A 15152-nucleotide genomic window follows, 5' to 3' on the forward strand; every position below is an offset into this window, starting at 1 on the left:
GCACCAAGGAGTGAATCAGCCATCTCAGCTTCAGAAATTCCCAGTCATTTGGCAAGGTGGATTTTAAAAGCAACTGTAGAAAAGTTCATAAAGCTTACTCACCTAAAACAAGTTAACTGCATGTAATACAAAAAAATGTTCTCATCTCTCAGTTCTCACCAGAGTTTATTACTATTAATCCGTCATATCCATCAATGTTGCTGGTAGTAAATAGGAATTTCCTAGTTTAAAGCCTTTTAAAGCTGAACCAAGTCCCAGCACTGCTGTTAGCTGAGCTGTAAGGGAGCTGAAGATTGAAGGAGTCAGCTGCACATGCCAGGAAGCAAAACCTCCACGGCACCACCACCTCACATGTAACGCTCAAAATCAAAATACTAATTATTTAATGGTAGATATTACTTAATTAATTAACAAAGCTAATAATGCTAGGTGACTTACTACATAAAAAGCAAAAATTAACCCATCTCATCTAACGTTGCAAGAATCCACAGAAATTTGCCCACATCACTTCAACTCTCAGCAAATCCTTTTCCAAGCAGCCTGCTAAGCCAACCAGAATGCACCAGCAGGTTTCGTGATCTGAGGAACCTGAAGTTAAGATGGGATTTAGGCTCACGGGCAATTATCTGCCAGATGGAGAGCTCATTGTGTAGAACACACACTGCTAAATTATCCTGCGTCAATAAAAGGAGGCCAACATCAGAAATACACCCCATGTGGAAAGCAAATGAGCAAACCAATTGGTTAGCTCCACTGAGTCATCACTGCCACGAGACCTCTGCTGTGTGTGTCATGGCAATGTCAGCTAGCTGCAGTGTCCACGAACACATCGAGGGAAAAGCCACAGCATCCCAGCAACAAGCAGGAACACGCTGGTAATTACCAGCAAGTCTATCATCGCAGCAAACTGCAGTGAGAAAGAGGTTTTAAGAGGAGATAAAGATGCATCCAACTCTGGATATTCTGTGGCGTAATTTGAGTCTGATCCCACACACACTTCCATAACCGACCTGTTAGTCTAAGTGGGGGCTGATCCGCCTCAAAGCAAGTCAGAGGAAGCATTTTTAAGAGACACTTAGGAATAACTAAAACCAGAAGACAAACTAATCAGCTGTGATCAATAGGAGAAAATCCCCAACGTTTTGGTTTATTCTGGCTTTGAGTTCCCAGGTGGGAAGACTCATATCCCTGGCTACAGCAGGAGCTGACCTAGCCCTGACACAGCCTGGACAACTGAGGATCCCGCTTCTGTGACAGCCAAAACAGAACCTAGCAGCTTCAGGTCAGAGCCACGCTGCCATCACCAGTGCTCAACTGCAAAGAGTGAGCCAGGAACCCTCCTCTGCCATGCACGGTGGGTGTCAGCACGGCCCTGAAGCTTATGGCACTTGCCCAAGAGATGGGAAATATGAGGCCCACAACTGTCTCTATCTTATTCGGTTCCTCTTTAATGCATACCACAGCAAAAGCTCTGAGATCAAGGGCTGGAGCCCAGCCCATCTCTGCCCTCGCTAAGTGTCCCGATCAGTGTGCTGAGTGAAGCACCCGTGCTGTAGCGGATGGCATCTCAAGTGCTCCCACTTCATAGGACACTTGACTGCCTAAATAAGGATACCGCAGCACAGAGCAGACACCTCGATGGGAGGCACTGTGTCCTGTAGTGGTTAGATAGGTAAGTTCTCCACTGGATGTGAGGTGTGGAAGGTGCCAAACATCTCTACTCAGCCAGTAGTGCAGAAAGGTTGGCAAGTGCACACTGCCAAAACAAACAAGGCTCTGGTTAATATGTGACGACTTTTACATGATTTGAACTAAATTCAGACAGATAAATTAAAAAACAAAAACAGAGTGTTAAAAGGCCTTCTTCAGAATCAGACACAGAAGAATGAATGCTGGAAGCACGCAAATAACGAGGGGCTGGCTTCATGCAGAAGTTCTATGCTGTGAACTCAATCAAACTCAGTGAGTTGCCAATATCAGTTCTGAACAGGTTCAAGGAGTCTGATACGGAGCTTAGCTCTGGTGAGACCCCACGTTGAGTGCTGTGTCCAGTTCTGGGTCCCCCACTACCATAGGGACATGGACATACCAGAACATTTCTCCTGTGAGGAGAGGCTGAGCAAGCTGGGCCTGCTCAGCCTGTAAAATAGGCTCAGAGAGATCTCAACCATGTCTATTAATACCTGAAGGGAGAGTACAAAAAGGACAGAGCCAGGCTCTTATCAGTGGTGCCCAGCACTGGGACTAGAGGCAGTGGCCATAAATGAAAGAGCAAACCCAACAGACAGAGCAGCTCTTTGAATCCATGGTACATGCTCTCAAGGCACAGCAGCTACCAAGAGTTGTTTTGATTACATTTGTTCCTTCATGGCTGTTAATTCTTCTGAAGACATCTAAACTTAACACTCCTTTGGGATTTATCAGCACAGATGATGATGACTGGCCATCATGCCTGTGAAATTAAATTTGATGGTGTAGTCCCTGTCTTACCCCTTTTTTTCAGGATCCAGATAGTTTTGCTTCTCTGTGAAACTACAGGCTCCACACTAGGAAAGAGATCCATTGAATGTTATTATAACAACAGCCTCTCATTCTTCTTCCTTCAAAAAGCGTTGAAATATTTTGACCAGATGTGTCACTTCCAAAAGTGCTGGAGATCTGAGGAATGTAGCATCCATCACCTCTTTGGCAATGGTATTGAAAACAGATTACTTTTCTTTGTATTTGATAAGCATAACATGTCTATGTTTGTTATGTGGTCCCCTTAGGTGTATCACAGGTTTACCATTCCATTTATTTGCTTCTTCTGTGCTTGGCAAGTGTAAATAGTGGAATAACTATGAAGGCAGTTGCAGCTTAGTGGCATTAACTGCTTGTTGAAACAAAGTCCAAAAGTCTTCCTTCCTCTTCTACTTTTCTGTTTAATGTTCTTCTCTTTCTTCAAGTGAAAAGACCATGTTTTAGAATTTTATTTCTTTGCTGAATGCCAAATTCCCATAGAAACATACTTTTCCCTCATACATCCAAATGCCTGAAAACATATAAAGTACATCCTAATTTTACTCATGGCAAAGTATTTAATAGAATGGTTAATGATGGAAGAAACCTAAAAGCCCACCCAGCCCCAACCTCTGCCATGGGCTGGCTGCCCCCCATCAGCTCAGGCTACCAAGGCCCCATCCAGCCCAGCCATGAGTGTGTCCAAGGATGGAGCATTTACAGCTTCTCTGAGCAAATTTTCCAGCTTGCAAGTTACAGCCTCCCTCCATTCTTTCCATCTAGTCTGCTAAGCCTGTAAATAGGGGTAGTTTGCTGCAACAGATCTAAGTACAGTCATCACTACAAAACAAAACTAATCCTTCCTTTCTGGCACACAGGGACAGGGTGGGTTCACCCGCAGAGCTTTCCCACCTAACAACAAGGCAATTAGCCCAAGCCAGTAACCCGTGTTCCCTCTTTAACTGGAGGCGAGATGTGCATCTCCATCTGGCAGCCGCCATGCCTATTGGCAGATCATGGCTGGGACCTACACATCCAACCCCACAGAGGTCTCTTGTTTCTCTAAGAGATGTGCCAAGGGACATAAATCTGACCATACAAATCAAACTCTGCCTTTCATTACGCTCTTTCAATCCAACAAAATCAACAAGCCGCAATGGAATCTAAACCTAAATGTATGCAGCCATGCCTTATAAACAACTGCGTGAGACAAACCATCAGCAAACACAAAATCACTGCATGATGGATTTCCAGTTTTTCCATGAAGATTACATCCTGCCCCTCTCGGAAACTTATGTTACCTCTACAAATAGTTCTGTGTTTTTCAACACTGGAAAAAGATCTGCATCAGGGGAAAAAAAAACAATAAGACTGTCACTTGCCACAGGAATACAGAGTGGCAAAACTGAATTCAATCAGCTCTTAGACATTCTTTCTTTCAAGTGGACAACTATGGTGAACAAGGCTTTGAAGAACTGAGCCCCCGTCAACTTGTTCTGTACTCACTCTATGAAATCTTTTGGCAAAATGGTCTTCAAAAAAGGAGCAGAAAACAAAAAAGCCAATTAATCATAAAGGACAGCACTGGCATACTTGTTTCTTAAATGCTGAAGTAGATGTCAGAGTACTTTTAATACTATTCTGCCTAAAAACATTGCCATTCCCCCAGAAACTGGAGCAGAATTGATTATAGCATGAACAATTGCCAATGAGGCTCATTAGGTCTGATCTGAATATCTTCAGCTTTTTTAATCCTCCTACATTTCCTGGTGCCTTTCCATAGATATTTTTGGAAATACAAGTCTACGTGCAAAGGAAGCCAAGAGAGTTGCCCAAATCCTGTAAGTTAAGCAATACTGAGTTAAGCACAAATTACTTTATCACAAACACTCAAATGCCACAAGTCTGACCCCACCAACTGGCTCTCAAAATCCTGAAGGCTTATAAAAGTGGGGGAGAAGGGGATGGAGTGTGTGTGGATCGTGTATTGTGTCTGACACTTGATTCTCCCCTTGCTCATCTTCTATGGATGAGTGTTACATCTAGAGTTGCCTATGCTTCTAAATATTGAAAAGGTATTTGCAGCACGTAGGCTTAGAAGAGGTTTCGGCATCATCGTTTTTTGTGTCCAGACCAGAAGATGGGAACTGAGGGGATCATCGTTCTGCTTGTACCGAAGGCACGCCGTGGTGCAGCTGCTGCCTGTACCCTAAGGAAGTGAGCTCTGCTGTGCCCAAGTATGCAGATGCTTCACATCTGGCTGCACTGCAAACACTCTCCTAGGTGCTGCATGCCATCACGCACCCCTGACCCATAAACCCTGAGCATCCACCAGCCAAAACACTGGAGATAGCCCAGTGGCTGCAGAATGTGGGCAGACCTGCAGCACAGCCCAAGAAGGAGGCAGAGAACAAAAGGAGTGTCTCCAGCGCTGCCTGGGGGCTGTGCTCTGGCCTGAGTGTTGGAAAGGAGAGGAAGCTTGGGCTCTCATCCAAGACCCAGCAGAAAGCCTTGTCCAGACAGGTGGTGAATGTGCTACTTGCCTTTACTGAATATCACCCTAAATCCAGCATTACTCTTCTTGGTCGTGGCTTGTCTGATGCATCATTGTGAACATAAGTACTGAGAAAACCTATCCAGCTCAAAGGTGAGAGTCAGCTATGAAAGGGAATTTCAAGTTATTGAGAATACATGTTGAATGAGAACAGACCATTCAAAGAGCAAGTGTAAAATTATACACATTATCAGCAGCCAACTACTTCCTCAGGTAGTGCTTGGGATGTTGGAGATAATAAGTATAAAATGCCACTGCTCCACGTCACCTGCTTTCCCCATGACTAGTTCTAGTGCACGTTTACTGTCATCCCAATATCCAAACCTAGAAAACTGCTCCTTTATTCTAAACAAAAGGTTCTTTTGTCATTGCCCTTCACAACAATTCAATGTCTGTTTGCACAGGCTCCACAGCCTGGCCCTGAAACAATCCTTACCTGCAAAGAAAAAGTGAGAGCAGGAGAGAGCAAAAGGGAATTCCTCCCAGTCTACAACTATAAGTCATTCATACAACATGAAGGAAAGTGCTTTGATGGTTTCTAAGAGGGAAGGAAATCACAGCAAGGGAATACAGAAAGGAAACCAATTCACGAACAAACCCTGAAGCTCAAAAAGTAATCCAGAAATAAAAAACAACACCAAGTCAATGAAAAATTATTATAACTATCTCAGCATTTGCAAATAACTTGAAAATAGAGAAAAAAAAAGTTTTCCAGGCAATATTTTCATCATATTTCGCTAAGTTTAATTTCTGTTTCTTGAGACTTGTTATCAAATAAACCCCAGTAGATTTTCTCCCCCTCTCATCTTCAGTCTCATTCTGCTTACAACTTCTCTGTGCTGATCTTCCCCTTTCCCACAAAACACCAGGAAGAACATCCACATTTAGGCAATAAAATACTCAGTAAAACTACCAGCGTGCTGAGCAAAACCAGCCCAAACCCCAAAACCTCACTGAGCCACTTCTCAACCAAGGCAACCCAACAGCTTATCCAGAAGACGTTGCAAACATAAACACATGCTTGGGTTTTCAGTATTTCATGCTGCATTACCAAACAAGCAGAGCAGTTCAAGCTGCCCCAAACTTCTTGGGCACTGTGCAGGGATGTCCCTTCTGCCCTGGCTGGATCACCCCACATCCATCTGGCCTCAGACTGAGCTGCCAGTCTCCAGCTGGACTCAGGCACGGTTAGAATCACAGAATCACTAACGTTGGAATACACCACAGGGATCATTTAGTCTAACCACCAGCCCAACCCCCAACATGCCCACTGAGCCATGTCTCTCAGTGTGACTCCATCAACCAGTTTCTTACCTACAGAAAACAGGTATTTTATCCTACTTTACATATATTATGTCACTTTTCAGGGATAGCTGAAACACTGCTACGAGTCAAATTCTCAGACTGATCCTTAGTCATGAGTGTTTTCCATACGGGGTTTGGGTACAACAGTTTACAAATAAGGAAATTAGTAGCATAAGGGTTTTTTTGTTTTGTTTTTCTCTCTAGGAGCTGATTGCAATCCCTCGTATTGATATGGGATGAGGTTCAGAAGTGCCTTCTGGTTGCGCCTCAACAGCCACTGAGATCTGTAGGGTAGGGAGGCCGTGCAAACACTGTGAAACAAAAACGGGCACATACAGCACACACAGACAGGGAGAAAACAAACACTTAGAGTGATAGCTGCTTTCACAGCAGCATTTTCTGAGAGAAGTTGATGTGCAAAATAACTTTCTGCTGAGATAAAATATCTCATTTAATTCCTCAAGTATGCTGTGGTAAACACTTTTTTATATCTGGAAATCACTATTTTAGCAGAGAAATTGCTTATCTCTCCCACTAAAGTCATTGCATAACTCATTATTTTATTTGTTTACCTGCAGGAGATGTCTTTTATCTCAGTCAAAAGTTATTTTTCCAGTCAGCCTTCCATTAAATATTTTTGCTCTTGCAGCCATAGATGTTTTCCTGTCTTTAGAAACAAAAATACACCACTCCTATGAAAGCCAGGAACGAAGTGGAAGGAAACACATACGAGAGCAACAGGCAGCAGCGGCTTTTTATCAGCTGGAATAGATTACACAGAGCAGGGGGGCAACTCGCATACCTGCAGGCTGGAGGGGCATCTGTCTCTGTGAAACTGAGCTGCATTTTAGATAAGGAGGGATTTCAGTAGCAACAGCAGCATGGGAGCTCTCCTCACTTCAAAAGGATGGCCACTACTTAGCAGTCACTGATTCACGAAAACAAAGGTAAGCGTTCAAAAGCACAGCATAGAGGCTGCTAATCATTAGTTCCCATTTAATACCCAAAGTGATGGCCAGGTCTCACACCCGGTGTTCCCAACCAGGTCCCTTGCTGCTCCCTCCCTGCTGCTGCTCCCGTGCTGGGTGCGCACACAGAACACAGTGCAGGGAACAGCAAAATCCCCATTTTGTCAGGAAATAGGCTCAGGAGGAAACCTGCACCTCACCCACGGGGAAGGCACGGGGAGGGAGGAGAGAACATCCTTTCATTCCTATAATCCTGTAATTGTATGGCTTATTTAAGGCTGCAGGAATTTACCTCCCCGGTGGCAAGGGGAGGATGCAGAGAGCGGTTTGGGTGCCAATCCCTTCTCCCCAGTACCTGAAAGCAGTGCTGTTCCTGCAGTCTCACCAGAAGCATCTCCTTGCCCTACGTACCCCCGAAATGGCCTCAGCAGCCCCACATGCCACAGGTGGTGAAGGCACAGCCCCCTAAGCATGGGGGCGGGAAGACAGTTTGCACTGTGATGCTCCCAGCCCATACCAGGGGGCTGCAGTGTTCTGGGGTGCGGGGGGGAACTTGAGTGTCCCTGTCCCCCAGTGCACACACACAACTCCCCAGTGCTCTACCTTAGGCACAGCCATGGCCTTGCGTTTGTCCTAAGGGTTAAACTAAGTGTAATGTTGCCTCTTCCATTTGTATGGAGAAGCATGGAGCTGGAGACTCAGGAGCTTTAGCGTAATGGCTTTTAAATTACAATAATAATAAAGATCCTTTAACAAGTGCTAAAGTTAAAAACAGCAAATGTTTATTGCAACATGAAGGAGCTCTATCCTGATTTGTATTTGCTGATAGTCAACACCGTCACTGAATGCCAGCGGAGGTTTAAAGTCAAAGGAATGTAAAGGAACGCCTTAGCGTGCCTATCTCTCACTAGGGAAACCAGCCTAAAGCAAAGCACAGAGCCAGAGCACTGCCTTCCCAAAATGACTGTTACATAGCATTACTTTACATTTGTAGCACACACTCCGGGCCCAACGGGTGCAGGCAGTTTGCAGTCATACACAGGTGACCTCACGCAGCACCTGTGCACAGCTGAGGCCAGCACCCATCCTTCCTCCAGGGCACACAGGGACTGCATATGACAACATCTTGGGGCGGGAGCAACTGTCAAATCTCTTTTTAAATCAGAAAAATCACAAAGGATCCACAATAAATTTGGCATTATTGTAAACTGTGGACGAAAAGGTACCATTTTAAATCATCCTATCCAATTAAAATATGTATTTAACAACAGTATGAAATCACAGACAACCAATTCACAGAATCAAAGAACCATTAAGGTTGGAAAAGACCTCTGAGCTCATCCAGTCCAACCATCAGCCTGCCCCCACCATGCTCACTAATGATATTCCTCCCTACCACATCCATACGTTTCTTCAATACTTCTGGGGCAATGACTCCATCACCCCACTGGGCAGCCTGTGCCAGTGCCTCACTGCTCCTGCTGAGAAGAAACTGTTCCTAATATCCAACCTGAACCTCCCCTGGTGCAACTTGAGGCCATTTCCTCCCGCCCTATCACTGCTATCTGGGAGCAGAGGCCAACCTTTACCTCACCACAACCTCCTTTCAGGCGGTTATAGAGAGCAATAAGGGCTCCCTTGAGCCTCCTCTTCTCCAGACTGACCCATCCCAGTTCCCTCAGCTGCTCCCCATCAGACCTACGCTCCTCACAAGCTCCACTGCCCTTCTCTGGACACACTCCAGGGCCTCCATGTCTTTTGTGCAGTGGAAGCCCAAACTGAACACAGCACTTGAGGTGCGGCCTCACCAGAGCTGAGCACAGAGGGACGATCACCTCCCTGCTCCTGCTGGCTGCGCTATTTCTGACACAAGCCAGGATGCCGTTGGCATTTTGGGCCACCTGAGAACACTGCTGGCTCATGTTTGGCTGGCTGCCAACTAGCACCTCGTATTTGAGCCCAGAGTAAAATGGACTCCTGAAAAGTAAGGGCAGGATTGCAGCATGGCCCCAGTTGTTAAAACAGCGGGCATGGGTACACAGAGCCAAGCTCTGCCTTCCCACAGGAAAGCCTTGAAGGTGTCAGGGAAAAGAACAACGCTTCCTCCTACGTGACACCACACCTGCAGCAAAAGTACCAGCTTTCAGGGCAAAGAGTAGCTAAAATGAGGGACTCTGAGAGACGCATCACTATGAGACACTGCAGCCAAAGCCTGTGAGCACCTGGGGCACCCCAGCACACCTGGCTTAGCTTCCTGCAGCAGGGCCTGTTTGCTCACTCTGTGGGCACGGCGCAGGGGCACCCTGAGAGATTCACTTCAAAAGAGGCTGACTTCAAAAGCTGCTCTCCAGCTCCAAGATGCTAATGCCTGCCCGCCCACGGGCCCCACCAGCCCCGTTCCTCCCCGCTCTCCTCCTGACAGCTGCAGGGCACAGCCAAGCAGGTCCCACAGCACTGGGCAGAGCCGCACACACAGACTCCTGCGGGCTGCCCACAGCCCCCCCACAGCTCTGAGGGTGTTCCTTCTCTTTAGGTAAAGTGTGAAGAGCCGTCCCATTCTCAGGCTTTGTGAAACCAGTTATCTCAGTCTGCTTGCTCTTCATGATTCCCCGAGTTTTGTTTATGTGCAGAAGGACAGAATTCCCACGCTTCTCCAAACAATTCCCAATGCAAATAAAAGGACATGGGTTTTAGCAAAGTCTCAAAGTCCCACAGGTGACAGAGTTCAGCAGCTCCCCAGCTCCACATGCTCACCCCAACGGCAAAAGGCAGTGCTGAGTGGCAGCCAGGTTTTTATAGCAGCACAGTACTTCCGACCCGTATATAGATCACATTCCCCAAGTTCATAAAGAGCTCGCATTCTGCCCTGACCGGAGCAGCAGCTGTGAGCCGGGCAGGACTTTGTGTCTGTCTGGGTTGAGAGGTTAATGGCTGCTCCATAGACACATTTTTCAGTTAACTGGCAGCTTATCCTAGCAGATGATTTGCAGGTATTTTGCAACGCTTGGAGATAACCAGGTGGAGGGCTTCTGTCTGAGCTCTTCTGTCTTTTTTTTTCTTTTTTTTTTTTTTGTTTTGTTTTGAGACCACATCAGATAAGCAGGAAAGCAAGCAGGTGAAAGTTTACTGGAAACAATCACAAATGTCAGGACTCTGCCCTCCCAGTTCCCAAACAGCAAACTGCTCAGAACAAACACCAAAGGGAGTTCAGCACTTGTCAAAATTACATCAAACCCCTACCCATAAGAAGCTCTTGTATTTAAATACATCTCAGGATGTGCAGCAGACAGTTCTGATCAACATCACAGCAGAGCTGCAAAGTTCACGTCCTCACCCAAGGTGAATACAGAGCAGTAAGGGCTGAGCTCCCATTGCTTAACAGAGGACTCCAGTCCTTCGTTTCCCTGCCTGGCACTTCCTCAGACTGAGCAATGGTCCCCGTGAGCTATTTCTCTCCATCTGGTCTGACCAAACGGCTGCTCCAAGCTTTTTGCTCCAAGTCGGTTCTTATCAGCTGCTGATAGATAAAGAGCCACTGCTTCAGACAGACGATGACCACGCAATCACCACCACGCTGATCCAAATGTTTCTTTAAGGCCACAAGCCAATTGCCTGTTTTTTCTACAAGTCCTCACAGGACGTGGAAATGGCATTTATGAGCTAACATACTGCGTGAGCTGCCCCCCAGCATTTTGCAATAGAAGTCTCCTGTCAGGTGACGCACCGCAGTAAATTCAATCAGTGCAGTTAATATCACTTTCATTTTCCTGAAGCAAAAAGGAACTCAAGCCCGCAAGCACAACAGAGAGTCCCCCGAGGCCCTGCAGCACTTAATGACTACTTACAGTAATGAGCACTGCCAGGATTATGCCATAGTTTGGTATTTTTTAATACAATCCCGCCCTCCCCCCCCAAAAAGAAGCATGTCCTATGTTCCTATGTATCTCATACTTTCAGCTATTTTATGTAAAAAAGGGAAAAAAATAAATTCAAATACTAGCTTCAGAGTTGCACAGAGAGACAGCGAGGAATGTGTCTGGTTATAACCTTTGAAAGTCAACAGAAGTGTGGGATCAGGTCCACAGTAAACTTTATAGAGTGGCACCTGCGGAGGAAATTACTCATTGCATGATTGATGCCACAATTAAAGGTATAAAAAGTAATTCCATGATAAACAACTGACCGAGCAGAAAAAAAACATTTATCTCAAGAGTGTATACACACTCACATAAAAGTACATATTGAACAATAAGGGACAGTCTGCTCAACAGAAGAGGCAGAGCCCTCCCCATCACGCACCAGCTCTCCAAGGAAGGCGGTCACAGCATCCGTCCTTCCCTAATTCCTCTCCCCCCACAGCAAAGGATCACTCAGTACTACTTTGAGTGCTACCTGGCCACTATTTTTTAACAAAAGAGGAAAAAAGAGGTAGGGAAGATGGATCTGCAAAGCCATCACATATCACCAACAGTAAGCTTAACCCCAAGCATCACAGGTACGTGCACATTCCCTACATCTTCACCGGTTAGATCATTTATTGCCTTGATGCAACCACATCAGAAAAGCTTGAGCCAAAGCATCACTTAAACAAAGGAAATCTGTACCCCAACACATTTATTTACTCTCATGATCCACATCTACCAAACAACTTCAATGCATCACTTCAATCCACAGCACGTGGATCAGATCCTTTTTTGTGGTTCCTTTCCAAGAACTTCACAGATAAATTGCTGCCTCTGGAAACTGAAGGCTGCACGCTAAGCCATAAGCAGCTATTCTGCCCATGCCACCCCATCAGCCCAAAAAGATCTGCACATTTCACACACCTCCAGTACCTGCTTACCTGAGACCGACACTTTCATGAGGGCTTCCAGGGGCCGGTTGTTGTCCAGGTCTCGGCTGAGCTTGAGTTCCCCAGTGGCAGAGTCCAAGAGCAGCAAGTTTAACTCATTGCCTTGCACAAAGGTATAGGCCAGGCTGTCTGACACATCAGGGTCATGCGCAGGGATCTTGCCAATCACACCGGAGGGGAAGCTGTTGGATTTGTTGGTTACATAGTTGTTGAAGAGGATCTGGAAGTCCTGTAGGACAGGTGGGTTGTCGTTCTGATCCAACAGGCGGATGTGCACAGTAGCCCGGCTCACCAGTGGGGCCGAGGTGGCCTGCACCACAATCACATACTCCGTGCGGCTCTCATAATCCAGGTCCATCAGGGCAGTGAGGTCCCCATTCAACAAATCCAGTTGGAAGACCTCAGGGATGTTGCCCTCCACTATCTGGTACATGATCTGCGCATTGGTTCCTTCGTCAGGGTCAGCTGCACTGATTCGGGCCACAATGGAGCCCACAGGGCTGTTTTCCTCCACAAAGATGTCAAACTCATCCTTCTCAAAGACAGGGGGATTGTCGTTGATGTCCAGCACAGTCACCTGGATGTCCACAGAGGCCTTCAGGGGTGGGCTGCCCCTGTCTACTGCAAAGGCTCGCAGGCTGTAGACAGCCACGTTTTCACGGTCCAGCTTGCGCAGCGTGCGTATCACTCCAGAGGTGGGCTCGATATAGAAGTCTCCATCTCCATCATCTCCACCTTGGAATGTATAGAGCAGGCGGCCATTGAGGCCTGAGTCGCGGTCGGTGGCAGAAAGCTGCAGGACGCTGGTGGAGAGCGGCACGTCCTCAAAAACTGATCCCTGGTAGCGGTCACGGAGGAAGCGGGGTGCATTATCATTGGCATCCAGGATGAGGATCTCCACGTAGGTGGTGTCTGATTTCTGTGGGATGCCATTGTCATGTGCTGTGATGGCCAATGTGTAGGACGCCTGATCCTCATAGTCCAGCTCCATCAGGGTGGTGATGGTGCCAGTATCAGGGTCAATGCGGAACTGAGGGATGTTGTCATCCAAAATGTAAGTGATTCTCGCATTCTCCCCTGTGTCTTCATCGGTGGCACTGATGGTGACAATAGAGGTGCCAATGGGCTTGTCCTCACTGACGCTCACTGTGTAATGGGAGCTCTGGAAGACTGGGCGGTGCGTGTTGGCATCTGTGACGTTGATGAAGACCTGGACGGTGTCAAAGCGAGTGCCATCAGAGGCAGTGACAGTGAGCACGTACTGCCTCTCCTGCTTGTAATCCAGAGGCAAGGCCAGTGTGATCAGTCCCCCTCCGCTCTGGCTGGTGATGGCAAAGCGGTTTCTGGTGTTGCCGCTGGTGATCTGGTAGGTCACTACACTGTTCACGTCCCTGTCCACAGCGGTCAGGGTGAGGACACTGCTGCCCACTGCTGCATCCTCATTCAGCCGGAGGTGATAGACCTTCTCTGTGAAGGTGGGGTTGTTGTCGTTCACGTCCAGGACAGTGATGGACACGCTGGCCGAGGAGGTCATCACCGGCACACCGTGGTCCCTGGCCTCCACCCCAAAGTGATAGTTCTCCACAGTTTCTCTGTCCAACTCTGCAGCCACCGTGATCCACCCTGTGCTGTTGTTGATTTGAAAGGGAAACCCGGAGTCCCCCGATGCAGGGGCAACACCGGCTGGTGGTGTCATCTCAATAAGCTTGTATTCCAGGCGTGCGTTCTCCCCAGAGTCAGCATCCACAGCCTGGACATGCAGCACCGAGTAGCCCAGAGGAACGTTCTCCAGCACCGTGGCCTGAAAGGGAGTGCTGACGAAGATGGGGGCATTGTCATTGACGTCCACAACCTGCACCGACACCATGCCGCTGGAGTTGATTAAGGGAGGTCTGCCCCCATCCTGGGCTTTGATGCGCAGCGTGTACTCCCGAATAGTCTCATAATCGAGAGGGTTAATCAGATCAATGGCACCGGAGAAGGAGTGGATGTAGAACTGACCTTTCAGGTTGCCACTCACGATGCTGTAGTGCACCTGGGCATTGCTGCCCCGGTCCCGATCCGTGGCCTGCACCTGCAGGATCTGGCTGTTCACTGGGGCGTCTTCCTGCACCTGCACCAGGTAGCGCTTCTCACTGAACTGAGGGTAGTTGTCATTCTCGTCCTCAACGGTGATGTGCACCATGGCCGTGGCACTGCGTGGCCCAGGATCCTTGCCCTGATCATTGGCTTCCACCACCAGGTGATACTCGGAGACCTCCTCGCGGTCCACCGGGGCGCGGGTCCTCACGACCCCCGACCGCGGGTCGATCTCAAAGACCCCATCGCCAGCGCCTGGCTCCAGCAGGCGGTAAAGCATGTTGGCGTTGGCCGGGGCATCGCCATCGGTGGCGCGGATGGTCAGCACCTCGTAGCCCACCTCCAGGTTCTCGCGGATGCTCTCCCGGTACTCGGGCTGCTCGAACACCGGCTCGTGGTCGTTGGTGTCGCTGACCGTCACCGTCAGGTAGGTGGTGGCCGAGCGGCGGCGCGGGGAGCCGTGGTCGGAGGCGGTCACCTTCAGCACGTGGGTGTCCTTCGTCTCCCTGTCGAGGCTGCGGGCGGTGACCACGCTGCCCGTCTGGGGGTCGATGGAGAAGTAGTCGTTGGAGCGCTCGTCGAAGAGCGCTTCCATGGAGTACGCCAGCCGGCCCGCTTCCCCCTCGTCGGGGTCCTGCGCGCGCAGCGCGATCACCGCCGTGCCGGCCGGCTCGTTCTCGGGGATGGACACCTGGTAGCTGGGCAGCTGGAACTGCGGAGGACTGTTGGTGCTCCGCGCCCGCCGCGCCGCCCTCCGCCCGTCCCCGTCCGCCAGAGCACAGTCAGCTCCGCGGTGCTCCGGGGCCGCCCGCCGCCGGGCGCGCCGCGGGCTCACCCCTCCGCACCGGGGCCCGCGGGGCTCCGCGGGCGGAGCGCGGCGCGGCGCGGGCCCCGC

General features: G+C 48.7%; 1 protein-coding gene across 1 annotated transcript in view; it reads right to left on the reverse strand.

Moving 5' to 3' along the window:
- CELSR1 (cadherin EGF LAG seven-pass G-type receptor 1) overlaps positions 1 to 15152 on the reverse strand; it is a 198954-nt gene that overhangs the window by 143109 nt on the left and 40693 nt on the right. Inside the window, exon 2 of the mRNA XM_042872737.1 lies at positions 12170 to 15009. Coding sequence (XP_042728671.1) covers positions 12170 to 15009 — 2840 coding nt within the window. The remainder of the gene's footprint in view (positions 1 to 12169; positions 15010 to 15152) is intronic.

This window comes from Lagopus leucura, unplaced genomic scaffold (assembly GCF_019238085.1).
Source record: "Lagopus leucura isolate 7727_CA_CO unplaced genomic scaffold, USGS_WTPT01 Super-Scaffold_100008, whole genome shotgun sequence".
Classification (NCBI taxonomy): domain Eukaryota; kingdom Metazoa; phylum Chordata; class Aves; order Galliformes; family Phasianidae; genus Lagopus; species Lagopus leucura.